This window comes from Desarmillaria tabescens (genome assembly GCF_030435595.1).
Source record: "Desarmillaria tabescens strain CCBAS 213 chromosome Unknown EV420scaffold_1, whole genome shotgun sequence".
Taxonomy (NCBI): domain Eukaryota; kingdom Fungi; phylum Basidiomycota; class Agaricomycetes; order Agaricales; family Physalacriaceae; genus Desarmillaria; species Desarmillaria tabescens.
The window spans coordinates 68,372-94,275 of record NW_026848300.1 but is presented as its reverse complement, the minus strand read 5'-3'; the positions used below and the strand labels follow the sequence as shown (position 1 = coordinate 94,275).

Below are 25,904 nucleotides of genomic sequence, written 5' to 3'. Positions count from 1 at the left end.
GTTGGCGAGGTCAAATTGTAAGCATTCTTGGGTTGATTCTGCATTTGTTACGGATCCCCAGTCACTTGCCGAAGTGTCGAAACTCCGGCTGTGCAGTGACTTTTCTTCGGGCCTGGCCTCCTGGCGTGTCACGCGCTGGCGTTTTCGCGTTTTGCGCCTGTTATTCTTAGGTCTCGATAGACAGGATCCATCCCTGGTCTATGAGACCTGATTTCTCCATAGCGACTCGTCTTCTCTTGAATGTAATACCCAGGAAGGACCATTGGGCCGGCCCTATACGTTTGGATGAATTTCTCGCTATTAACACCCTTTGCATCCATATGTTCTTTGGATAGTTATTTCAGAACCATCTCTACGAATTTACGAACGAGGATGATATGAGTCTGCGACTGATGAGTCTAACTGACTGTTTGCTTGATATGCGAAAGCTGATACGCCAGATAGCTCGAGCAAGTGACGCCCGGCATCTCGATGATTAGAAATATTTAGTTGCCGCCGAAATAATTACCTATCGCTACTATCCGCATCTACAAGATACATCGACTGCAATATCCCGCCGACGACCCAGAATACCATCTCCTCAATCAGCTCTCCGTCCACGAAGATCTACGCAAAGACCCTCCCCTTGAGAAATCGACGCCTCACACCGGCGACTAAAAGCCATCATAAAATATCATGTCAAACGGCATCGTCTCTAGTAGAGGTCATACCATCGAACGTGAAGCAAGGTCCGTGCACTCCAAACACAGGCTACACCTCTTTTCCGTGCTCGTGAGCACAACAGCTGCACGAATTTCCTGTTGGGATTGCTGTTCAGCTTTGGCATCATGTTCCTTCTCCCGTCGTTTTGAACTATATCTGTTGGAGCTCCAATCGCGATTTGTTAGGCTGCTGCGAGAAGCGACGGACGCCAATGCTACCGACTCGGTAGCCTCAAGCGATGAAGAAGATTTCGCTCGCGTAGCCCTTCACGAGTATCTGAATGACAACATTACGCGTCCGCTTCCCAAGATGACAGCCAGCGTGAATGGGAATTGTTGGACCATGCATAACACAACATCGTTCCGTTGTCGAGCGTGCATCTGATTATCCAGCGTATAAACCCGCCGGCCGCATTATCGGTTTCTTGGAGGATAGCCAGCGGAACTAGTTCCTATATGCACCAAAGTCGCAGTCATTAGAACTCTGAAAGAATATCACAATGACACTCCTCAATTCTCATGTCCCAACTTTGATTTGTGGTGGGAGACGTACGTAGCGATATTCATACGACCAAAAACTCGTATCATGAAACAGTGGGTCTTACAAGATAACTGTTCGACGCCCATACAGGAAGTTATCAAAGAGGTTGGAAAAGGACTGTAATATTCCGCTCCGGGAAGCATCTTCTTGGAGTGGCGTTACAGACGTTCAGAGGTGTAAACAACCGATATCATCCAAACAGATGTCCGTGGACGCCCCGACTGGATAAATCAACAGCAAGCCAGACCGTCATCAACTGCATTGACACGCGACGATACCAGGCATCCTCCTCCAGATCCTCATCCTCATCCTCATTGTCTCTTAAAATCGCTATTGCCCTAATACCGTGCCCGCTTCCTGTGTCTTCCCGCCTTCCTCTTTTCAGGCGGCATATGATCCGACACATCAAGTACGACTCTTTGGAATGGAGCCGTGCCAAACTGATGGTAGAGACAGACTGTTCGCAGATCGTGATCAGGGTCCTGAATGTCCTCCAACAGCTTTCATGGGACATTACACATTCAGGAGCATCTGCGGATCCCAACCGTAGGTCTCAAGGAGAGGACACGTTTCTCTATGGATCCAGAAAGCCTCCTGGTGGATTGCATGTTAACCTGACCCCGAACTCAGTTAAAGATGCGTACGAACTCCTTGATATATCACCTACCAACTTATCGTAATAGTCAAAAATATTGCGATCCGCCAACATGCCGTTAGACATTCTCACTTCGGGTGTGCCAGGTTCGCGTGAATTAACGCTGCTGGTTGTGGGCATCAGAAATCCTGGATGCAGCAGGCCGGTTCACTGTTCATCAGGTGCTTCGGTGCCGTGTCTGGATAGCAGGAATCCAGATTACAGTATGTGAGAGCGAAAGCAAGACATTAAACGCTTCGTCATGTCTGCGGTCGGGGATGCAGTGGGCCTTCGGCGCGAGGCATGCTGTAAAACGGCAGCGAGTTCGTCCGGGTAAGATATCCCTGTAGCGGCGGTTCCAAGCCGGTCCCCGATTCTTTCCTTTACTTCTGTTTTGCTCCGTCACCATTATTATTTATTTCCGGACACCTTCAGAGACACACCTACAACGCTAGTGTTTGGGCACTCCGGATTCTTAAGGGCGGTTGCTCTTTGATGTAAGTCCTCAATTAGTATCAGCGCTCGCACTTAAAACAATACGAGCATCGAGTACGGCGTCCTCAATCACAAAATAGCCATTGATATAAAATGCGCCCGCGTATACCCAGCCTGCATACAGCGCAAATGATCGCTCCAACCACTTACACACCCGTTTGAGGAAGAAAACATGAAGTTCTGAGTAGTACAATGCATCATAGTAAACCGGAAAGTCAGAAACACTGTGTCCAACGACCCAAGGAGGATGGTCTTCCTCTGCGAGGACACGGGTAACACGACACGGACATTTATACAAAAAACATGTCGCCAACCGAGCAGTGTACATGAGATATAAAAGGACAAGCGCAAAAATGCTGGGAGCGCCAAGCACAAACACTGAGAGCGCTGAGCACAGAACACAAGGAGCGCTGAGCTGCGAGCACAAAACACAAGGAGTGCCGAGTGCAAACGCCGGGGGAGGGGGGTGGGGCGCCGAGCACAACAAATAGAGTAGAACAGCTTCAAATCGATGCCGTCCTTGAATCCCCAAGAAACAGATCAAGTGTGCCTATAGTCACCAGTAAGCGTTGAACACAGATCCAAAGCCTTACCGTCAGTATCGGACGACGTATATGTGTTATACAGTGTTCCGGGCTGAATGGAAAAGATCAACAGGAAACAGCAAGCAAAAAACATGGAAACACCTGTCTGTTAGATGCCTACAACAGATTATCTGGGGGATGAAACTACTCTCCCAAGCATAGCACATTTATTTAAAAACAAGGAGTGACGTACGTGCGAACCACAAAGCGGCGGAGACATTGTAAACGGGAGAACCAAAATGGCTGAGCGGACGAAACCAACTTTATGACTCAAACTCAGCACGACGATCTCATCCTATTGGCCAGAGCTCTTGGAAAATGTGTTTGTTCGACAATATCTTGCACGCATCAACAAACTTTGACCAAATAGCCCCTGCCCACACCCTACAGTGGGCAAAACGTCGTTTTCAATTTGACAAAGCCCTCTCTTCTCCTCATTACATTCGGAAAGAATCGGGGATCCAGATATGAACAATCCGCTACGAGGTATTCAGATGCAATATTCGCGCAAGGATGGTAAAAATGCGTATTCACGTGCTGTACGTGCTGTTGAGATCGAAGTCAGTGTCGTTACACTAAACATCTACACGACTTACGATCTCCTCCTCATTTGTGCTTTCCATCAATGTCATCGAGACAGGAACCATATTCTTGGTTGGTACCAAGGCAGTCCTGGAAGGAAGTCAGAAGCAATCTCAACTAAGCAACGGTGTACACACCCTTGAAATTCAACCTTGTCCATAGCAGCTGGCCCAGCTGGCGGCCTCGAGAGTCTTCTTGGGTCAATGGACGCCCAGACTCTTAGTCACTATTCAAGTTGTGACACCGTAAAAGACCATCCTTGTCGGATTTTGGGACAAGCAAAATTTCACGGAAACATTGTAACCTCCCGGTGCTCCCCTGGCGATATTCAGAAGAGCACTAACTGGTAAATAAACCCGGGTGTCGATGTGAATTGGCGTCGACTGACGGACCCCGATAGGGTAGGGGGAATGAGGTAGTAGGACCAGGACGAAGATGATCCGCGGGGGATGTGAACCTTGAGACATGTGCATTCAGCCTTTACTGTCGGTCCTTTGAGCAAGGCAGCGCGTCCTGACGGAATAATAGTTGTTGGCAGTAAACCTTGTGAGGAAATTAGTACAGCCGAGCACTATGTCACGTAGAATGAAGCGCACCTAGTGCCCTGTATATGTCGATGGAGCACCTTCCCAGACAACAGACATGGCGAATTCAGACACTGACCGTTGTCTCGTGCAACAGGTCAGTCGTGTTCGGCGCTGTCAGGCTGAATCCAAGATGACTGCGGTCAAGATGAGTTACTTTCCACACGGTTGGTTCCTTTCCTGCTGAAAAATTTGAGGTGAAAAGATCGCAGCTAACCGTTATTTTGCAGCCCTGTCATTTCGTTATGGTAAGGACCAATCGCGAAAAGCCGACGTGTACTCACCTAGGCCCGTCCTTCCTAGCTGATCAATCGACCTGCTCCCACATAACCCAGTGCGCAGTGAAAGAAATTGTCCGTACACCGATAACGGCGGGACGAGGAAAGCGTGGTATCGCGGGAAGAAATCAAAGAAGCAACGACGGCTCTGAGGCTGCCGAACGGTGCCCACCAAATACGGTCACGTCTACGTTCTGCAAGCCTTTCTCAATTCGAGTCATTCGACATCTTCACGGATGCCTTGAGGTCTATTCTATCTCTCTTCCACATCCATTGCGAACCGCCGTAATTCTGGATAGCTTGAAGTATACATTGGTCGAATACTAACCTGGCTACAATTCATCGAAAAACTCTCACCGCCGCAATTATGGTGCTTGGAAAGGATCAGAAGAGCTAAAGCTAGCCTGAGGTCCAAATGTCTGAAAAAGGAGTTATGCAACAAAGATCTCAAAAAAAAGGTACTGTCGTCGACGACCTATATAGTATACTCGTGTGCTGATTTTAACCGTTTCCCCAGTGTTTATCGACTACGGTCAGGTTGCTTGCCATCAGAACATTACCACCTTGCAAAGAGATCTTTACGCCACTGAAAACGACTCTAATGAACCTTATCGACATCTTAGGGAGCAACAGAGGGGATTCGATTCAATCGTTGGTCGACACACGGGTCTTGCACTTCAATACTTACGACTCCATCGTGTGTAAACTCTTGCCCTACACGCATAATGAACAGGGTTATGATTGGCACTGCAGAATCTCCTACATGGGGCCCGGGTACTGTGCACGCCAAGGGCTCACGAGGCCGCTCAATTATATTGCTCTCACGATATGTAAGAATTTTTAGGGTTCGTTATCTACGAAGCAGCTCATCGGCTTGATTCCCATTTGACTGCTTCGTGGCTTCTTTCTTCCTGGAATCACTACTTAACGTTGTACATCAAATCAGCTGAACTGATGCCCATCACGGTTCTTTTTCTGATAAATGCACTTGCAGTTCAAGCTCTCACCATTGTATAACCTACCTAACGCTATAACGACCCCCCGATGGCTCCCCTCACCGAGCAGCAATCTAGCATTGTCGCGTTGTACCTAGAGAGTACGGCCTGGGGTATCTTCCTGGTCACACTCGGACTATGCCTTCGCTCTCTTCTGTTCAACAAGTCTGGCCTCAAACCGTTTTCTGAGGTCAATCGACCAATGCTGGCAGTGTGTTTGACCATGCCGATATTCGCAACGGTAAATATGGCCATCAATACGAAAAGAGCACTGGATTCTGTTGGCCCTGAAGGTATCAGCGAGCAATTCACGAACCTCGGGAGTCCTATCGAGATCGTTAAGTTCTCGTGTGTCAATTTACAGACACTTCTCGCGGATGGTATTCTGGTAAGCTTAACTCTGTGAATGAACTTTGAATATTTTAACTAGCTTTGAGCAGACTTACCGTTGTTGGATCGTGTACGGCAAGTCGTGGATGATAGTAGCCACGCCTTTGCTTCTATGGATAGGCGTTTTGGGCACGACCATCACGAACATATATTTGCTCAGCACCATACATTCCGAAGCTCTGACAGTAGCGACGAAACTTCGTCCTATCGTTACTTCATTTTGGGTCATAAGCATCGCGCTGAACATCATTACGACGTGTCCGTGGTTTTCTGGTCTCCATTTTGATTATTCGCTCACATCATTTCTATTTTCAGTTCTCATTGTAATGCGCATTTTTGCTGTTGATCGGAAATTGGTCTTCCAGCCCATTTCTGGGTTGTCGATTTCTCGCTCGGAGCGTCGTTTCAGTGCACTGCAGCGGACAATGAGGTTAGTGCACACTCATGTCGAGAGGTATCGTCCACTGATCCGGTTATTCTTTCTCTAAAGGATCATCATTGAATCCGGTGCAATCTATACCGGCATAGCGAGTAAATGAATTCGCTTCTGTTTCAAGGGTTCCTGCTAAATCATCAGCATGATAGTCATTACTTTTGCCACATACGTCTCAGGAAACGTGGGGGTGTATATCACAAGCGCACTAGTAAGGCCTGCCACAGACGATGTTTCCTTCACTGCTCACCTCGTCTGTATCCTAGGAGGTCCAAACGGCTGGAATCGCGTTTAATCTGGTCATTATCCGAGTGCATAGCAGAACTTATGAAGAAGAGACGAAACCCATGACCGCCTCATTGCGATTCACGTTACGCTCTCGTCCTTGGGACGCTGAGACCAGTTTGACGAAACCTCAAGACAGCAGGGGCACCGTCGATGACAAGGGTTCGAATTAGATTCGAGAGTTACCCCACTTAGGTGATTAATTAGAGTGTTCGTTCAACTTGTATATTTATGGAAAGAAAAGTATTAATGTTATTTTCGGAGCACTTACACTAGGCGGTGCCATGACAATTGATATGTGTCCGAGCTTCGCATTGTTCATACGAGCGTTTCATGGTCACTGGTGAGAATTCGTTTGATTTGGTCTTTTGGAATCCTTGGCTCGAAATCAAGGGCGAAGGGTAGGGGATGCAAGTTAGCCGTTTGGGTAAATGCATGGGTATCGATCGGAGATCCATCCACTTCCTTCAAGCGGAAGGCCCATAATACGAAAGCGGTCGTTATAAACAACGATCTGGACGTGTGCTCTGTCAAAAGCCTTCGTGGAAAGAGATAGATACAGACCTATTGGCTAGCTGTTGTCCGGGACAGACTCTACGTCCGACGGTAAGCTTCGGTTGGAGGCGCGCTAAGCCGACTCACCGCCTCCCAAAGCCGAAATTCATTGACTTTATGTCGTCTCGTAAATTTCCAGAGTCGTCTAACCATCTTTCCAGGCGGAACTTCTCTGGTTCAGGGAAAACATCTGGCGAGCGACCAATCGACCTGCACAAAGGTTAATTTTAAGTTGAATGAGACGTCAGGAATATACCAATGACTTCCAATGACAGTTGCACCGGCGGGGATACGGTAACCGCGCTGGAGTTTTGTTAGTAGGTTATGTCAAAGCAGCTGAAATATCAAGCTTGCCCAGATAATATCTTTCATGGCTCTATGAGGGAAGCCTAGATGGCGTTGGAATATTCTCGCCTCTTCTGAAAATGAAGTGACCCACCTGTAGCACTTACAGGTCGCCTTTTGGGAAGTTTTAGCGTGAGTATGACGAGAATCGGAGAATAGCGAGGGTTCTACCATCGATAACATTCCAAGATGAATGCAGTAATGAATGGAAGAGACGCTTCGTCCGCGAACGTAGGAGCTGACAATGACGGCATGAGTCATATTCAAAAGGTGGGTCCCTGCCGTACGCACCACGACCCTGGTCCACGACTGCGTCCAGTTGACCTTGAACTTTACTCTGGGCTTCAGGAAAGCATGCGGCGGCCATCATCATTATACTAATCGCGGAAGCAGTCTATAGAATTCATGTTATTCCTGCTGATATTGGATCCCATAACGAATGACCCACCGTATCGGCACCAGCAAGGAATAATCCTCCGGACAGGAAAGCAATTTCATCTTCGGACATGCCATTCTCCGAGTTCTTTTCCAATAGATTTTGTACGAAGTTCGGTTTGATAATGTGCTCGCCGCGGCTCTAGTGATGATGATTAGCGTTCTTGTTGAGTCGTGGCGGTAGCGGGGCAGACAATCTTTTCTTTCACTACGTCGACTGATGACCGAGAGAAGGTAAGCTCCTCCTTGTGCCATTGGCGCAACTGCGAAAGATATCCAGGCACATACTGGAGAATAGGTGCTGAATCAACCCAATAAGCACCAGGTCGCACAACAGTACCGAATCGATGCGCAAACAGCAAGATCTTTTGAACAAGAGGGTCAGAGTATGATGTCGTAGAGGGTTTTCCGTAAGTGAGTGTGATGACCACCGACGCCGCGTAACTAGAAAGGGACGACTGCTGATAAGAGGAGGAAAATGAAATAAGAAGATGGGATGTACCGCTTTGCATGATCAATATGCTGCGAAGGGTCATCCAAGAGATCCGTGATAAGATTAACCGCGTTTTTCACTTGCAGCGGCTGGTAGGTTTGAATGACCCTTGCATGAAGTTGGGACTGAATAGCTCTGCACACTCCTTCATTAAGTGACGTTATCGAATAGTTTCGAAGCGTACCTGCGGAACTTCTTGAAGCGATCTCCCGCCTTCATCATGAGTAGGCGCATATTCTTACACATCGTTTCCTGTACTGAAATAGACCTTGGACGATCTTGCAGGATTGCATTTTCCTTCTCCATTATCTCTAGCGCCGGCTGAGCCATCATCAGTGGGTTATTTCGGAATCCACGTCTAGAGTAATACCTCATATCGACCAATGATGATGATGATGTCAGTCAATCCTCGCCTCAGCGAGAATATGGGACCGTATTTTTGCGTCATTTCTTCGTAGCGCAACCATGGTCTGCGCGCGCTATGTGAATACATAATTCGAAGCCAAGTTGCGAGTCTGACTTACGATCCAGTCAGAGCTTCCGTTCCAAATAGCCAGTGATGAGGGGGACCAGGCGGCAGAGGAAGCTTAGACTGTCGATTGGAGAGCCATACAGTCAGAGCTAAAGTAAAACCAATAACCAATAGCAAGCAAAAAGTGGCTGTATCAGCGGTCATTGTTGCTTGTGAAAAGTAGGTCCTTACCAGCATGGGCGGCTGATATCGAACATCAACATCCGATAGGGGAAGCAGAAAACGTTACCAGGCTCAGGCAAACATGCACACTCTACAAGTTGCGATACAACACCCAATAAGCTCGATCGCTTTGTACGTGACAAACACAGAGTAACCCATTGAGTCCATCAGGTGCTGATTTGACGCCGCACGAACCAGCTCGACTAGCATATTTTTGATCTCACGCGATGCTGGCTAGACAACCCGACTGAACTATATCAGGGTTCTCCGATACATTTACTCCATCGTGTTCGCCATCAATCAAGGGCTCTTTTCCCTGAGAAAGGCTGCGTTATCACCGATACTGAAATCCGAAGCCCGATGACAATCAACGAGATACTTATGTCACTGGTACCGTAGATACTCGAGCATCAGGTGCAGTGGACGTCGTACAAGTTCTTCAGGCCCCCCTAAAACGAGATATGGATACGCGCATCCCACACGTCGTTGGCGCCCAGGAAAAAAAGTTCCGTGCAAAGGAGACGCCTGGTAACACAAACAAAAGTTCAGTCAAATTAATGACAGTAAGATGCAATCACGGATTAAAGAATATAAGTACACGAAGATCATTCGTTGACATAGTTAAACAACTAACTCCGTACTCCTTCATCCATCACGCCTTTGACATCAAAATCAGGAATGACACCGATACTATGATTTTGTGACTCAGTCATCGTTGAATCAATCTTGTGTCGGTCTGAATCGTCTTCGACCTGATGGTCGACTGAAACTTCAATGGTTTCCGAGTCCTTCGGAGGCATCCGCCTGGTGAAGTGTAAAGGAATAGAATGCGATTGCGTGGAGGTCTTGGTAGCGTAGGCATTGCGTCCTGCCTGACTAACTCTAATGATGATTAAATTGAATGCAATTCCGACCGTTTGCATTTCCTGGGAACGATATTTAGTATGGAAGGGGAGAAAACGCCAAGCGTACGATTTACAATTGCACTGGTCACGTAAACGCCTTGGCTTCCTGAAACATAGGTTGCGCATGTTGTAACTGGCAGTCACAGTAAGTGTCACGAAATTAATGCTTCTGTGAACGTACTAGCTACGCTTGTGTAAAGTGCTCCGGATTCGATAATAATTCTTCATAAGTCTGTCAGAAAACGTCGCCAGGGATAGCGAACAACGTGGTACCTCATGATTTGCTGTAGTCTGCTATAACGTCTCGAACGAGACGTAGAGCGGCTAGCAATCGAAAATTCCGCGTTTGAACGATCGACGCTGTATATGCGGACCACAATGAGTACTGGGACGACACTATTCAGTCGCGGAAAATAAAATAAAAAAGGTGACAGGACGAACTCGTTGCAATAATATTCAGGGCAATACTGATTGACCAGAACGATGTCACGATAGGTCGGAGGCTCTTTGCAGCGGTGAGGGCCTCGGAGTGAATTGAATGCAGCACAATGATGTTTAGAATCGCAGCCACCAAGACTCCCAGCCACAAAATCGCAGGGATAAAGGCTGCGACCCACGATTTACTGTATATGACCCAGACGCGATATGTCTTGAAATCAGCGCATCAGCCGCAAGCAGAAAACTATGAATGTTTATTACCAGCATAGCGTCAGCAATGAGCGTCTGAACATTTACGCAAATGAATTTGATGGTCTCCGTCGCACTTCCGAGGTTTGTGAATTGCTCACTTATCCCGGATGGGCCAACGGATTCTACGGCGCGAAGAACGTTGAGGCCCAGATTTACCGTGGCGAAGATTGGCATTGCAATGCAGATGGCGACCATCGGCCGATCAATTTGGGAATACGGTTTGAAGCCCATATTTGACCAGAGCAGAGCGCGAAGACATAGCCCGAACGTTACCAGGAAAATGCCCCAGAAGGCACTTTCCACAAACAAGGCGATTATGCTTGCTTCTTGGTCAGTGAGAGCCATAGTCGAGATTTGAAGCTGGTATCTAGCGCGGTTGCTGTGATATTTATCCAGAGCAATGAGCAAAGGACAAGAACATCATGATCTATGATGCCTATTCCTGGGGAGTGTAACATTGCCAACAAGAAGCCCCACCACGGCTGTACACGTAAGACATTGTCAAACAAACATTGCAGAAGCCGTAAACCTGGGCTGATATAGTGGCAAAGCTATTCAATGGAGGCAGGCTTGGTGCGGAGAGCTCGGATCTTAATGGGTAATTTGGGAGTCGGTTGCTGTAATATGTATGCACGTGAAGATTCCGGTTCCCTTCAAGCCCGTCATCAGTTTGGGACACATGGTCGAACCGGGGAATGCGGCAAGGTAGCCGGGACGAGCCGATAGCCGCAGGGAAAGCAGGAAACCGCGATACAATGCAATTGTTTGGACGTTTTGTGCTAGGAAAGGTTTGGAAGAACCCATTTTCGGGCCGTGAGATCCCAGTGTTCGAGCCTCGAGTAATACAACTCCGCTCCGCCCGGTCTCTTTTTTACACTCCAGGAAGTTGTGGATATCACGACCTCGCGTAGAAAAAGGACTTTCGGTTTGTGTTCCATGCACCTTCTCGCCCAGAACTAATCAGGTAAAAGAAATAGAAGCTGATTTGATACAAATATTGGAGTACGGTTCATGCGCTGTCAAACCAAGTTCACAAGTCATGTTTTGAAACTTTTGATAGCGCTGGAAAGCTCGCTTCTTCGTGGACTGACTTGTGTTTGATGTTATCTGTGCGAAGGGTTCGTCATCTTGTACCCTGGCCTCTCCCCCGCTGAAGTCCCGATCCGGTAGAACCGTGTCAAATCGCAGCATGTCCGAGAATCTTGATTAGCCTGTAAATTTCCTACTAACGCTCCTTGTGACAGTACTTCGTCTTACCTTAATGATAGTCAATAAGATCCTATCAGAAGAATCTCTAGCCGAAAATGACTAGGCGGACTCTTGGCTACCGCATAAATAGTATATGATCGATGAGAAGTGTTGGGCTCGCCACATTCGGCCCACATAGACGATGGACTCCAACCAACTTCAAGAGAATCCTGATATACCGCTTACGCAAATTTGTAACGATGATATTGTCCACCAGAGTCCTTCAAATTCCGATGCTGGCATTACTCACGAAGGAGTATATGCATGGATATGTCTGCTTTGCTCATTCATTGTGAACTTCTTGGCTCTGGGGTGAGCGCATCAGATTTTCGTCCAAATCTGCTACGTTACCTACTCTTTGGCTAGCATTGAAAGTACCTGGGGCGTTTATCAAGACTACTACTTCAATACGGCGGAACTTGGTCACGTTTCGAACTCGAACCTCGCGTGGGTGGGAGCTATTCAAGCGGTCGGTGTGTCGGTTTTGGGATTGTGAGTCACGTATTCTCTCCTGTTCGCACTGTGTACACTTATGATATCCGGTTGCAGTCCGGCAGGCAAGCTCGCCGAGAGGATTGGCTATCGGATGACTGGAATCATTGGTTGTACATTGATGGCCATCGGTCTTCTGGGTGCCTCGTTCTCGTAAGTGTGTGAGAGCTCAAGTGAGCAATTGTTGAACATGAAATGGCAGGAGCAAGGTCTGGCATTTGTACCTCAATCAAGGTTCTTAGTTGTTCCGTTCTACAGGTTTATATTGACTATGCGCTTCCGCAGGGATAGTCTTCGCTATCGGGAGTGCCTTTGCCGTCATCCCGGCCCTCACTATACCCTCGCAGTGGGTGAGGATACATCGGGCTTCTTGAGTATTAGAATGGCTGACATGTCGGTCTAGTTTGTCAAATATCGAGGTATACGTCGTCCTTAACTTTTGGCGAGGCCACTCCTTACGCTCCTTCAACGTAGGATTCGCGACGGGAGTCGGTGTTAGTGGGTACGGTGAGTTTCAGTCATTGTCGCAAATCAGGTTCGTGATCCGACTCATGAATGACTTAAGGGATTGGCGGACTGGTTCTTAGTCCAGTAACTGAAAAGCTCATCGGTGAACTGGGGATCCGATGGACTCTACGCATCATGGCTTTGCTTACCTTCGCCGGTATGTTGTACAGTTACATAAGACTTTATGGCCTTACGCGAGTTGTTTCCGAACAGTGGCTGGAGCCGCATTCATCTTCATGAAATCCAAGAGCATACCAGTTAAAAGAAATGATTCTATTGCGATTTCGCACCTTCTGAAAGACCCCGTCATATATGCCCTCTGGGTATTCATGCTTCTGTCCGCCTTCGGTTATTATATCCCAACTTTTTACACACCAGGTTTTTTCTTTATCATACTCCGCTGAATATTTTTGACCGTCATTGCTTTGTACAGAATATGTTAGGAATAGGCTCCAACGTACTGCGCAAGACGGTGCTATCGCTCTCGCCCTTCAGGCTGGTCTTTCCGCTGTTGGTCGCGTGGTAAAATATCTGTAAAGTCGTTTGGTAAGGGTATTGCTCATGCTCAACTTTTAGCTTACCGGTTTAATGGGTGACTACGTTGGACACCTGACGGCATTGTCCATATGCCAACTTATAGCCGGAATTGCGCAAATGGCGGTATGGCCATTTTGCAGGAGCCTTCCGAACGTTATGGCGTTTTCCGCCGTGTACGGATTTTTCTCTGGCGGAATCGTTAGCTTACCTCCAGTTGGTGAGTTTAATGCTATAGGCCGTTCTAGCACCAGGTACTTCACTGACGCTCTCACTCAACAAGTCTTGGCAGAGATATACGGCACTCAGCAGCTTGCGAGCATTACCGGCTTGATACTGTCCGGCAACATTGTAAGTCGCCATCCACTTAAATTTATTTTACTCACTTATAGTACTGATAGCCTGGAACAATCGTGGGGCCATCTATTGCTGGGGCAATTATTGACTCGAATACGTCTTCTAACAGAGAAATCAATTTCTTACCTGTACAACTGTATGGTGGAAGTTGGTTCATAGGAGGGTGTCTCGCGACACTCCTTGTCTCGCTGCTTCATAGAATCTCCAGGAAACGCTCTGTCGGAGCTGTACGGGAAGGCGAGAGCGTGAACGGGGCTCATGCTGAGGACGAGAAGCAGCGATCGAGAGGTGATAGATGTTAGAATATGTTTTTTGAAAGAACCTTTAAGTCCTGTCTGTTCTCCGCGGCAACTCCGCGGAAGATAATTTAGTTATAGAACCACCTTTCCCCAAACTTGTAGCTACCTGTTGGGATTTGGCAATCCGGCATCATGCCGAGTTTGCTTATTAAGGTAGAAGTCTTAGGAAAAGCGTGGAAAGTTCTAGTAAAAGTACATTTAGTATAAAAGTAGGTACTTTAGCGTAGATCCTCATGCGTTTGCAGAGCTCAGCCAAGCGCAATACTATTGGCTTGCTACCGCGCATGTGACACTGGGAACGAACCGATACCCCGTTTTCCAACACTACCTAAACTGGGGGGAGATGAAATAGGCACATGAAGTGAGTCTCTTGTTTCTCTCGTGAGCGAGCGAGATGCCAGACTTGGGATACGAACTGCACGATATACCCCCCATGAGGAGCGGAAAATCGGGCCGACATCACCTCTCCGGCCCGCCGGAGCTGAGGGAGATTTTTTCTATTCTTTCCTTCGTTCGTTACCGCCGTGTATATCAAACATGCGACGGGACGGGACGGGCGCTAATCATATGCTGCTGGCAACCCTTATACTGTATGCTTTGTACAGCTCTATGAGCGCACATCTTGGTCCGTTACTTCTATCTCACATTCGTTCAATGGAGACATGTCCTGCTCTTGACTAGATCTTGCTCTGGCATTATCATAGGATACCCGCCAAGATCTTTCTCTCTTATAGTGGCGGACATCACTTCGCGACAAACCTTGATGTCAATTATTATTTTGCCTAAGGCTCCCACAACTCAGTACACCTTAGCCTCTTAATGTAAATTTGAACATATCTTGACCATATGAACATTTCTACGGAGCCAATTTTTGCCTGGTCAAAAATCGAGTCAAAGTGCCATGAATTTGGCCGTTGGGTGGCTGTGCAATTCTTACATAATACCCTTATATGGCAGTTGGGTTTGAAAAAAAATTATTATTGAGTCCTTCGAGAGATCTAAAAGGGACATGACTGGACAATTTGGACTACTGCTGCTTCCAATCTTCTTGAAGCACCTTCCGTTACATGAGGAAGGAGTTGGCCCCCCAAATAGGCAGTCATGATGTCGTTGATCTTGCAGGAATTTGGCCGTTTTTACTTCTCAAAATTCCCACGGTCCAAAATGGCAGATTTGGCCTTATACATACCTAGTTTCCTTCTAAAAAAGTTGAAATCTGGGTCAAAATATCAAAATTGCGGTTTGACATGAAGTGATGTCCTCCACCATACGGCACGGTTTAATGCGCAGTACAGGACGGGAACAACTTTTATGTTTCATCATCCCTGTGCCCAAGATATTCTCATCTTCAACTCGTCCACTTTCGTGGATCGTACTTGTTTCGCCTGCCTGCGTCATCAACATCTGAATAGTGATGAGGACGTGGTCATCAGGACAAGGGGAAAAGATAGCGAAAGGAATACCTACGAATGACTTCCTTCTCTGCAAGGACTTGTCAGGTCTCTGTCGGATGCCGACTCGGAGTCGCAGTCGCCTCATTCTCTGTTCGTTGCAGTGTGCAACCAAAGTATTTTATATGTCCATGATATAGAGGTGTGAACAATAATTCGCAGTCAGTATCTATAGCATCAAATCAAGGACCTCGGCCTTGTACCTCGCCGACATCAGGCCTCGGACCTAATTCAGCTCGTCTCTGATGTGAGTTGGACACGGCAGTTGTTCTATTCATTTCAAGCCCATTCACCACGGTCGGGTGGGGCTCATCAACAGTCCTTCCCAGGGGGCAACGTGATTCTTAAAGTTATCCTTGATTGATCCATTAAGCATATGACAGGGTGCCTCGTTTCTGGCTGGATTTAAAGAGCAAGTCAACTGTTTTCTTCATCCGCTCATCGCCTACAGTCGCCACTCCACCATGGATGAAAAATCCAGTCATAAAGAGAGTTTACCTGGAGACAAGTTGTCCAATGAGGACTCTCCGAGGATCCTCTCACCATCGGTGGACGTTCGAAGTGTCCCATGGTGGAAACTAGACGTACAGATTCTTCCGGTAGTCACGATCATGTATCTTTTAAACTTCCTGGTAAGTCCGTCAACAACCACTTCGAGATCATTCCTTACGACATCTTATAGGATCGCGGAAATATTGGGAATGCTCGGGTGGCTGGATTGCAAGCGAATCTCGGAATCACGGATAGTCAGGTAGGTTGTGTTGGTTCGGAGTTGTCATCGATATCTTGTTTAACACCCTTATCTTTCAGTATAGTCTTCTCTTAACAGCTACGTTAATCCCCTATGCATTGGTCGAGATTCCAAGTAACTTGTTCCTGACGGTATGTGCCAGTACATGGTTTGTTGGAATTTACTGAGAGCGATTGCCAGCGCATCGGAGCTCACATCGTCCTCCCTACTTTGGTCGTCATATGGGGCGCAGTTACCGCATTCCAAGGTACCTTTCTGAAGTTTCGGAGTTTCAGGGTTTTTCACATAATCGAAGGGCTGGTTACTTCTTACGGCGGTCTGGTTGCTTGTCGAGTTATTCTGGGTTGCTGTGAAGGTAATAGAATGACCCATGTGCACAGTTGAATCAACTAAATAGTCATGTTTCCCAGGTGGACTGCTCCCAGGACTATCTTTATACGTTGCATCGTTCTATCCACGGAGTAAGCTTCAGCTCAGGCACGTATCTTTGTACCTTGTCGGTTCCTAGCTCATTGACACAGACTCTTACGATAGGATAGCGCTATTTTTTGCTTCTACTGCATTGGCCGGAGCTTTCTCTGGCCTGTTGGCATCAGCTATCGGTCATCTGGACGGTCATGATGGAAGACCGGCATGGAAATATATCTTCATCTTGGTACGATTGCGATACTTCTGATCTACGACTCAGCTCTAGATCCAGCTACTTTCCAGGAAGGAAGTTTTACGATCTTGTATGGACTTGTCTGCTTTGTCATTATGCCGCGTTCACTTTCGACGATTCCACTCTTGACTCCCGAAGAAAGGTCCAACGCCGAGGCACTCCTCGTTCAAGAGCATACCACACTTGAAAAAGACGGCCATTTCAGCTGGTCTTCGACCCTGGGTGCATTATTACAACCTCATGTACTGTTGTATTTTGTCTTAGGATTCTTTGGAGGTATGTATAGTCTGGATCACTGAGAAGTGTGTTTACAAGTCGTACTTATGGCAGGTCTGACACTAACCGCTCTTGCATAGTACGTCGGCTGGTCCCTCTCCACCACGTCTCTCTTACTGATGACAATACCATAGCTTCGAACCTAGTATAGTCCAAAGCCTTGGTTATACGGCTAATCGAGCGCAATTAATGTCTGTCCCTCCATTTGCCGTGGCTTGGGCGGGTAAGCTCTTCCTTCGCGAACGGGATCGGCTCATCTCACAGACTCTTTTAGTAAATATCATCACAGCTTTCGTATCCGACCGATATAGGCTGCGTGGTGTCACCATCATGTTCCACTCTATGGTGGCTACTATCGGATTTGCCGTCTTTCTCGGCAGTAAGAACCATGATGTCCGATATGGCTCACTCTTCCTGTTCGTCCCGGGTGTATATTGCACCCCTCCATCGCTTCTCGCATGGGCGGCCAACAACTCGGCTCCTCGGTTCAGGCGAGCAGCAGTGATAGCGTTCTTACTGACCTCGACCAGTTTAGGCGGTATCTTAGCAACGTGGTTGTTCGGGTCGTTATCCACGCCCCCGGATTACAACAACGCGACTATCGTATCTATAGTCTTTTCTGCTGCTATGGTAGTGGCAGCGTTGGCGAATATCGTATGGTTGAATGCGCAGAACAAAAAGAGAAGAGGGGTGGCGAATCCTGGACCTGTCAATGATGACAGAAGCGATGGCTTCCTTTACAGGCTGTAGGTCGGACGACCTGATCCCAAAAATCACAAATGTAGTATATAAATATAGTTTGCTCTATTCACGATGTTACACTACTGCACATTTTTCAGACCAAAGTTTCCGACTTCGAGATTTAGAACCAAACCGTCAACACTCTCTGCTGCAACGTGAATAGGTCCACTATACATGGTATGAACGGCCCTGCGTGCGTTGATCTCCTTCAATACCCATTTGGCCTCGTCGTCGTCCTGGGCTAAAGCCTTGATCTCATCGTCAGTCATGATTGGTACCGACGGTGAGCACAACTCCGGTCCGAGTCGTGCTCCTACAGCCTCATGCATTTGCGGGTCCGTAGGGGCAAAAATATCTTTGCAAAAGTCCATGGTCTTTTGTAATTCGTCCTCCGATACGGTTTTGCCGACATCAGCTGTGCCCTGGATCACTGATAGTAGACGTCAATAAGATCAAAAGAGAGGTTGAAAACACTACTTGCCCGGCCTAAGAATATCAAAGGCTTTATCGAAGTTGTCCTCGTCAATCTCAGACAAAATAGGTAAGTCTTGATTGCGAATCTGTTTATAGACACCCATGACAACAAGTAAAAAGCTGATGGAGGTCGTTAGTATACAGAATACTACGTTCGAAGAGAATGGCGTACCGAGTATACGCAACAGCGACTTTTTTGTCATGAAACTGAGCTGCCCGCGGTTCCGAACATGTTTTTCGGATCGAGGCCGATATCGACGCAGCAGCAGTTAGCGCACCCAAAAGCGCCAAATGAACTCCGCTTGAGAAGAAGGGATCGATGAAGGCTAGAAAACATGTCGTTATATAGTATTTAGACGGGTTTTGGCTTGGGAACGTACCGGATGCATCGCCGATGAGTCTGAAGTGATCGCCAGAATATTTGTCAGCGGCATAGCTGAAATCACTGGCTCTACGGATGCATATGGGGCTGTCCTCCCCTTGGAGGGTTGCCTCGCAGAGGAACTTCTCGCTTATTGTAGGCGCTAGTTTGAGCTGTGCGAGGTAGTCGTCCTTTGAGGAATAATGCACGCCTTTTCTCGCAGAAAGGGCCTTTCTAGCAGTGCTTGATTCCTGGTCAGTGACAATGCCTACTGAAACCGTGCTGTCGTGTAGGGGTATAAACCATGCCCAGCCGCTACCATCTGGAGAAAATAGCAAGTCAATGCCGAACTAACATTTTGATGGTGAGAGAATATAAAACCTGTTAATGCCTCAAAAAATGGAGCGTTGTCACGTTGGCTCCCTGGCATGTATCGCTTTGCCCCAGTCCAATAACCCCAGGATGCCAAGTTTCTAAGTGTGTTGTTCATCTTACGATTTTTCAGGTACTGAATCCGGGGTACAAGTTGTCAGAATACAAAGAACGATCGGTTAACTATGTACACACCTTGGTTGACATGATCCCCACTCGACCAGAAGCGTCGACAAGGTAGTCGAAGGAGATTGAATAACACTCCCCATCAGGACGACTAAATTCGGCGCTGATAGGCCTGCATTCACTGACGTTATTATCTGAAAATGTGAGGCTGGTGACCCTATGGTTCTCGAATACTTGGGCACCAAGCTCTTCGGCATGGCGCAACAAGATCTCGTCGAATTCCGAACGTTTCTGAATCAAGTTCAACTTTTATCGCAATATACACAATAATACAAATTTACCACATTCCAAGCTGCAGCATTATCAGGATCGTCGCTGCTGCCTCTAAGGGCAGAGAAGTCGGTGTCTTGAATTTCAAGTTCAGTAAGGTACACCGTGAAGAGCAATAATGCCGTACATCCTTCACGTTTGTGTTGCTGGAACTTTACCACCGCACCAGGCTGGTCAGTGACGGTCAGCCTTACGGCACGTAGTAAGATTGATACAATAGTTCTACCTTGGGACAAAATCCATGTGAAGCGACCTTTTTGTCTGCACCTGAGAATTTTAGAAATGGACGGACTGAAGGAAGCATGCTTTCTCCAATGTGATAGCTGAATTGAAGTTCTCGGTAAGACATGGCAATAAGAGATAGATATGGTACTTACCGAGGGAACTTCGTGGCCTCCAAGACGACTACGGAGAATCCTTCTCTGGCCAAGATGGAGGCACAGTAGCTCCCTGCGGGCCCGCCGCCGATGACTAGAATTTGAGCATGGGAAGGCTATAAGGCGACTTTAGACTGGTCATACGAAAGATACAGGCAAATAACAGACGGGTTGTGAGCTCATGATGTTTGCTCAGGTACTGGATTTCTCCAGGATGGTGAAACGAGTCGACTTTATATGTACAGCTCCATCCCTGCCGCTTATAAGCGCCCAGCTAGGGAGAAAAAGGCGTAGAAAGCTTCGTGACCATCTGTTGTAAACTTCCCATTGACTATTCAGGAGGTAATCTCGCGATATCGTCGCAATATCAATGAAGAAGCTAGATTTTGGTCCAAGTTCAACCGTTTGGAACAACAAAGCGGTGTTTTAGATACTTGCCGGTTGACGGCCCGGCGCTCACTCGGCTCTGCGGTAACTGCCGACTCGGAGCATCTTGTTCTTTCCATCCGTTGTCCATGGCAGATTAGATGATGAGCCCTGCAAACTGTATTCTTCAGACACTGATATGATCAAGTCGTGGCCAACAATGCCAGTCATCTTCTCGCACATATAAACCCTAGTCTTCATCGGCGATGCACACCACTTTCCGACATCATCTAGCATGTCAACGCCCAGCACAGTCGATGAGAATACTGGTATATTGTCCAGCTTTCTCAATTTGCTGAGGCAGACCAAGGCGTATCGGTATGCTATCCGCAGCTATAATTACTGATCTTGGAGTTTGATCTCGGAAATAGGAACGGAAAACCAATTTTTGTTGACGGACGATCTTTATCCATACCCGCAACGGTGGCTGTCGCACGTTATGGGATCAACCCTGAAGTCGACAACTCAGCTGAGGCAAAGGAACGCGTTTATCTGAGCAGGAAAGTCCTTGACGATGCGATATTGGTGAAGAAGAGCATATATGGCGTGAGTCCCATATCATCCACGAGCTACTTGATCGCTTAAATTTCTTCTCAAGGTAACAACCGGCGTTGGTGGTAGCGGTAAATATCTGTCCAAAACAACTTCATAATTGCCCTCAACATCGATTTTTCAAGCAGACACGCGATCCGCTGATGTCCTAGCCCTTGGGGTTTCGATTTTGCAACAAATTCAATGCGGCATTTTATCTATAGATGGAGAAAGCGATAGTCTACCGATCTCTCATAACTGCGCTGCCACACAAATGCCGGAGTCTTGGGTCAGAGGCGCCCTCACGATGCGAATGAACAGTATGATTCGCGGGCACTCGGGTGTTCGTTGGGATGTCTTGGAGAAGTTTGCGCATATGCTTAATGCGAATATACTCCCTCTAGTACCACTCCGGGGTAGTATTTCGGCCTCGGGCGACCTCACACCGCTATCCTACCTTGCTGGTGCTGCGACAGGGAACCCCTTCATTCGTGTGAACTGCGGCCCGCCTGGCAATCGTACCATCACAACATCGAAAGACGCCCTTGCTATAGCGGGGATAGAACCTCTCGTGTTCCAAGCTAAGGAGCCGCTTTCCGTAGTCAACGGAACGTCCTTCTCGGCCGCTGTAGCTGCACTTGCCGTCTATGATGCTGCTCACCTGTCGTTGTTAGCGCTTGCCTGCACTGCACTTACAGTCGAAGCCTTGCATGGGGCAAGGGGATCATTTGCTCCTTTCATCCATGCCATCGCTAGACCTCATCCGGGCCAGGTTTGATGTCGTCAATTCATTCCTACTACTAGTACTAACGTCTCTTTAGGTGGAAGCGGCTCAATGTATATGGTCGCTTTTGGAAGGCAGCAAATTTGCAAAGAACGACGACCCCGAAGTCCGCTTGAATGAAGATCCTGGAGTTCTTCGTCAAGACCGCTATGCAATGCGTACCTCTCCTCAATATCTGGGTCCTCAGTTAGAAGACATTCATGCTGCTGTAAAGACTATTGATCTTGAGTGTAACGCAAGTAAGTATAGAGATGTCAGTACTTCCATATCTATTAATGGCGATACAAAGGCAGCGACAATCCTCTCATCGAGGCCGAAACGCAAACGATACATCTAGGCGGAAATTTCCAGGCCATGGCAGTCACGAATGCCATGGAAAAGACTCGCCTTGCTCTTGATCACATCGGGAAACTCGCCTTCGCGCAATCAAGCGAGATCTTGAATCCACATATCAATAAAGGCCTACCTCCATCTCTGGCGGCCACCGATCCCTCTCTCAACTATCATGCTAAGGGATTAGATGTCGTTATGGCAGCTTATGTGACAGAACTTGGATATCTCGCAAACCCCGCTTCAACGCATTCCCAGGCTGCTGAGATGCATAACGAATCGGTGAAGTATGCGTCTCTTTGTCGTCCCCTCTGGCTATTATCAAATTTCATTTTATGAATAGCTCTATGGCCTTACTTTCTGCGCGCGCCACGATATCCTCTCTAGAAGTTCTCGCCATGTTGATCTCGTCGCACCTGTATATTCTCTGTCAAGGCAAGTCATCTGCCGTAGTGACGTCGCTATACTTATCGTTACCGTAAGCTCTGGATCTTCGCGCGATGCAGCACGATTTCCTTGCTGGCATCAAAGACATCGTGGAATCCGGTGAGGGAATGTCCTGTCCATCTTATGTTTATGTTCGTTCTGATCGGCCTAAACGCAGAATTGACGAGTGCATTCAAACTGAAAACCCCCGATGTCTTGGATCTCTCATCTTTGGTCAATAGAGCTCTCAGAGATTCATTTCATTCCACGACCACGATGGATCTGAAAGATCAAATGCAAGCAGTCGCATCGTCTTGCATACCAGTGATTGTCAAGTTCTTTGCAACCAATCCTTCGTTGTATTACCAACCAACACTTTCTGATATCATGGCAGTCACCAATTCTTTCGCTACACGCGGTATCGACCTCATGAGTCAATTGAGGGATCAATATCTTACGGGTTCGAAGGGGCGTACACCTGCTTCCCCGTATCTTGGTCGTACCCGTGACATCTATCAATTTATCCGTGTCGATTTGGAAGTCCCAATGCATGGGGAGGAAAACTTAAAGCGGTTTGAGAATGCGCCTTATGCAAACACCAATACCATCGGACATCAAGTCTCCGTCATCTATAAGGTGAGAATGGGCTTCTGATAAAGATGAGCATCAAGCGTGATTAACTTCTATCTAGGCCGTCATGGACGGGAAGATGCATGATGTTATTACAGCGATGATTGGCAAGCGGGACTTGTAATATACATAGCCAAGACACCGCCCAAGTAAACGCTCGAACTGAATAATAGCTTGTTTTGACCGCCGAACTGGCTCTCAGTCACCGAGCTGAGATGAATTAACAGAGTCCGTAACAAGATTTGTTACGCCCGTTCGATCTCACGGGGGACTCCAGTTGGTTTCAAATGTCTACTAGCTTCCGGAATTCACATTTCAATGCATCCGTTAAGCAACTTTTGGGGAAAACCTTCCAGTCGTCCAAAATTATCCTTGCTTCTGGAAGTGAGTTAGCTATGATAGTGCATCCCCGCTCAGCCCTAACCTTGTTTAATCGATGAGCATAAATGTTGCATTGATGGAAGAGCGGCCCACTGCAACGCCATCTCGATGGATATGTCTGAACTTGACGCACTGCAGAGCAGCCTAAACCACGCTCTGGATGCGTTCCGAGAGGAACTGACGAAGGCAAAACTGCCACAGTTATCAACGTTCAGTATTGAACCCCATCCGTTGGATGCTCCGGAGTTCCTGCCCTCTCCACGCTTATATGAAGCTCGAAGACTCGCACTAGGTGTGAAGTCTCGATACTGTTCTATTCTTTTTTTATATGCTTATCTATAGATTACGAAGCATGCGTTGTAAGTTTTCATGATTCCAGTCGGCGCACTATCTGACGTTGCACTTAGGGCCAACTCAAAACACTTTTGCAGTCTCCGTATGAGAAAGTAGTTGAGCAGACTCTGGCTCCTTATGACGCAGCGTGTTTGGACATAGTTCTTAGAACTGGGGTCATCGACAAGCTCTCGGAAGATGCCTACAGAAGCACCGGATTGCATGTGCAACAGCTCCACCAATTCTTGGACCTTGATCCGTTCAAGCTGACGGCAATTCTCCGGTATCTTGCTGCGGAAGGATGGTTACACGAAAAGAGTGAAGGAATATATGCACTCAATCGTCCTACATTGGAATTGTGCCTAGGGAGAAATGGACGAAAATGGGCGCTGTACGAATCTTAGTATCTTTCCGAAATTGCCTATCTTACATGACTCTTCTCCAGTACACAGGGAAAGGGTAAAATTGCAGATTCTCTGCTCGATGCTATCACCCATCCTGGTTGGAAATACTCGACTTCGCCACTGGAGACAGCTTTCCAGCTCTCCCATCACACTCCATTGTCTCTTTTCGACTACCTCAAAGCCAACCCTGCCGAACTTCAACAATGGGCAAACTCAGTGCGGGTTTGTAGATTTATTTTTTTCAGCATCTCGGGGCCTAGAGCTCATTTCCCGCTAGACTTACGGAGATGCTGCAGAATCGGCTCTGATGGCGGATTTTCCTTGGAAAAGTCTGAATAGCCAAACTATCGTTGATTGTGGAGGGGGTCAAGGATATCTTACCATCTCCTTGGCACGAATGTAAGCATTATTTTTAAGTCACATATAGCGGCATTTTGTTGAACTCAATGATTTGTAGTCTCGAAGATGTCACGTTTGTGATTCAAGATCTACCAGAAGTCATTCCTATAACAAAAGCGAACGTTAGCCGGGAAAGTCCAGCAGCAGCTCAAGATGGGCGGATCATCGTTGAAGCGCACGACTTCAGGACACCGCAAGTGCGACGATCTGGAAATACGACCTATGTGTTTCGATTGGTTCTGTGAGTTACTGTTCTGTCCTGGCCTTCTCTGATAGCCCTTACATATTCGCGTAGTCATGACTGGACAGATCAAGACTGCGTATGTCTGGCCCTCTTCAGCTTGCCATTGATACTCACTTATAGCCTGCAGACTGCGATACTCAAGAACATTCCGGCAATATATGGAGCAGTAAGTGCTCCACAGAAATCAAGCCAATCAATGCTAAGTCCCACAGACCAAAGTCATCATCATCGAGTATGTTGCTCAACCTTGCGCCATATCGTCGATGGCACAGGATCAATGCGACGAGAGCCTCAGGATGCTCACTGATACCGAGAAGTACGCTGCAACTTTACCGCCACCATACGTGCCCTTGAATTTCGGTGTTTGCGCGAAAATGAACCTTGGCCTTGGTGTCCATCTCCTCGGAGTGTACAACGCCCGTGAACGATCTTTGGTACGTTACCTTGACACTTGATGGCGCGCCGCTGTAGTGTTAATAGGCCTTCTAGCTTGAGTGGGACAATATAATTCGAAACGCGGGAATGCAAATAGCTGCAGTGTATCCGCTTCGAACTAAATTGTCCGTTATTGAATGCGATGTTGTGGCTTCAGATTGAGCGACGAGGTGGCGCTAATGGAGTAGCGCCATTAACGCTCTGAATAGGGTGTGGAGTTATCCGTGGTCAATTTAGATGCGAAGACGTTCAAGGACATTAGCGACAGTTTGTATGACCTAGAGTGAGATCGAGGAATCTGTGTGCATTATGTACCAAATACTTATGGTATGGTCTTCTCTGTAAATCCACTAGGCGACTTACTCCACTGCGACACCGTACCTTACCAAAAAATTTTGCAGTCTAGGCTCAAAATGACACCTGGCTTTCCACAACGACAGACAAGACTCAGGATCTCCATTTCGATGAAGTCTGGGTTGGTTCGGCCGTTCAAACCAGATCCAAATTCCAAATGAATTTGGGATCCTGTTTCTGTTCGAGGCTCTTTATTTACGTCCATGAGAGATTATATGCACAGAGAACAGTGTATCGTGGCGATTCACTCA

General features: G+C 47.4%; 8 protein-coding genes across 8 annotated transcripts; 5 read left to right on the top strand and 3 right to left on the bottom strand.

Annotated features, from left to right (window-relative positions):
* Positions 1–5,443: 5,443 nt before the first annotated feature.
* On the top strand, positions 5,444–7,172 carry EV420DRAFT_1658099 (uncharacterized protein; the record flags this gene model as incomplete). Its single annotated transcript, XM_060478875.1, has 6 exons — positions 5,444–5,782; positions 5,835–6,042; positions 6,100–6,214; positions 6,275–6,315; positions 6,370–6,428; positions 6,484–7,172. The coding sequence occupies 6 exons, from the start codon at positions 5,444–5,446 to the stop codon at positions 6,673–6,675; spliced, it is 954 nt and encodes a 317-aa protein (XP_060338810.1). The 3' UTR covers positions 6,676–7,172.
* On the bottom strand, positions 6,821–9,006 carry EV420DRAFT_1633453 (cytochrome P450; the record flags this gene model as incomplete). Its single annotated transcript, XM_060476185.1, has 13 exons — positions 6,821–7,016; positions 7,067–7,096; positions 7,145–7,267; positions 7,314–7,360; positions 7,510–7,516; positions 7,574–7,640; positions 7,694–7,796; positions 7,851–7,979; positions 8,032–8,281; positions 8,340–8,465; positions 8,515–8,651; positions 8,701–8,800; positions 8,855–9,006. 13 exons carry the CDS (start codon positions 9,004–9,006, stop codon positions 6,821–6,823), a joined length of 1,467 nt encoding a protein of 488 aa, XP_060338809.1.
* Positions 9,007–9,581: 575 nt separating this feature from the next.
* Positions 9,582–11,227, bottom strand: EV420DRAFT_1491894 (uncharacterized protein). Its single transcript, XM_060470721.1, has 6 exons — positions 10,629–11,227; positions 10,371–10,578; positions 10,203–10,314; positions 10,111–10,151; positions 10,004–10,062; positions 9,582–9,950 (listed from the first exon to the last, which is right to left on the bottom strand). Exons 1-6 carry the CDS (start codon positions 10,962–10,964, stop codon positions 9,654–9,656), a joined length of 1,053 nt encoding a protein of 350 aa, XP_060338808.1. The 5' UTR covers positions 10,965–11,227; the 3' UTR covers positions 9,582–9,653.
* Positions 11,228–11,598: 371 nt separating this feature from the next.
* On the top strand, positions 11,599–14,250 carry EV420DRAFT_1491860 (major facilitator superfamily domain-containing protein). The gene is made up of 15 exons (XM_060470720.1): positions 11,599–11,737; positions 11,790–11,832; positions 11,888–12,179; positions 12,234–12,359; positions 12,417–12,512; positions 12,562–12,593; positions 12,645–12,709; positions 12,763–12,778; positions 12,834–12,866; positions 12,925–13,023; positions 13,080–13,244; positions 13,300–13,388; positions 13,443–13,620; positions 13,684–13,751; positions 13,802–14,250. The coding sequence occupies exons 3-15, from the start codon at positions 12,010–12,012 to the stop codon at positions 14,057–14,059; spliced, it is 1,395 nt and encodes a 464-aa protein (XP_060338807.1). The 5' UTR covers positions 11,599–11,737; positions 11,790–11,832; positions 11,888–12,009; the 3' UTR covers positions 14,060–14,250.
* A 1,476-nt stretch (positions 14,251–15,726) lies between these two features.
* On the top strand, positions 15,727–18,018 carry EV420DRAFT_1491854 (major facilitator superfamily domain-containing protein). The gene is made up of 11 exons (XM_060470719.1): positions 15,727–16,139; positions 16,190–16,258; positions 16,318–16,389; positions 16,439–16,505; positions 16,554–16,613; positions 16,669–16,735; positions 16,793–16,913; positions 16,970–17,195; positions 17,250–17,274; positions 17,330–17,418; positions 17,470–18,018. Exons 1-11 carry the CDS (start codon positions 15,972–15,974, stop codon positions 17,943–17,945), a joined length of 1,440 nt encoding a protein of 479 aa, XP_060338806.1. The 5' UTR covers positions 15,727–15,971; the 3' UTR covers positions 17,946–18,018.
* Positions 17,981–20,395, bottom strand: EV420DRAFT_2221 (uncharacterized protein). The gene is made up of 11 exons (XM_060481281.1): positions 20,145–20,395; positions 19,977–20,092; positions 19,826–19,922; positions 19,727–19,769; positions 19,611–19,675; positions 19,339–19,560; positions 19,153–19,279; positions 18,791–19,093; positions 18,583–18,736; positions 18,418–18,530; positions 17,981–18,366 (listed from the first exon to the last, which is right to left on the bottom strand). The coding sequence occupies exons 1-11, from the start codon at positions 20,157–20,159 to the stop codon at positions 18,017–18,019; spliced, it is 1,605 nt and encodes a 534-aa protein (XP_060338805.1). The 5' UTR covers positions 20,160–20,395; the 3' UTR covers positions 17,981–18,016.
* Positions 20,396–20,468: 73 nt separating this feature from the next.
* EV420DRAFT_1491845 (phenylalanine ammonia-lyase) lies at positions 20,469–23,543 on the top strand. Its single transcript, XM_060470718.1, has 10 exons — positions 20,469–20,720; positions 20,774–20,948; positions 21,001–21,025; positions 21,083–21,705; positions 21,755–21,956; positions 22,007–22,334; positions 22,391–22,482; positions 22,531–22,593; positions 22,652–23,109; positions 23,165–23,543. Exons 1-10 carry the CDS (start codon positions 20,638–20,640, stop codon positions 23,225–23,227), a joined length of 2,112 nt encoding a protein of 703 aa, XP_060338804.1. The 5' UTR covers positions 20,469–20,637; the 3' UTR covers positions 23,228–23,543.
* Positions 23,544–25,751, top strand: EV420DRAFT_1491840 (S-adenosyl-L-methionine-dependent methyltransferase). Its single transcript, XM_060470717.1, has 10 exons — positions 23,544–23,776; positions 23,836–23,843; positions 23,892–24,208; positions 24,263–24,443; positions 24,499–24,620; positions 24,679–24,861; positions 24,916–24,940; positions 24,992–25,030; positions 25,077–25,298; positions 25,354–25,751. The coding sequence occupies exons 1-10, from the start codon at positions 23,593–23,595 to the stop codon at positions 25,459–25,461; spliced, it is 1,389 nt and encodes a 462-aa protein (XP_060338803.1). The 5' UTR covers positions 23,544–23,592; the 3' UTR covers positions 25,462–25,751.
* Positions 25,752–25,904: the final 153 nt, after the last annotated feature.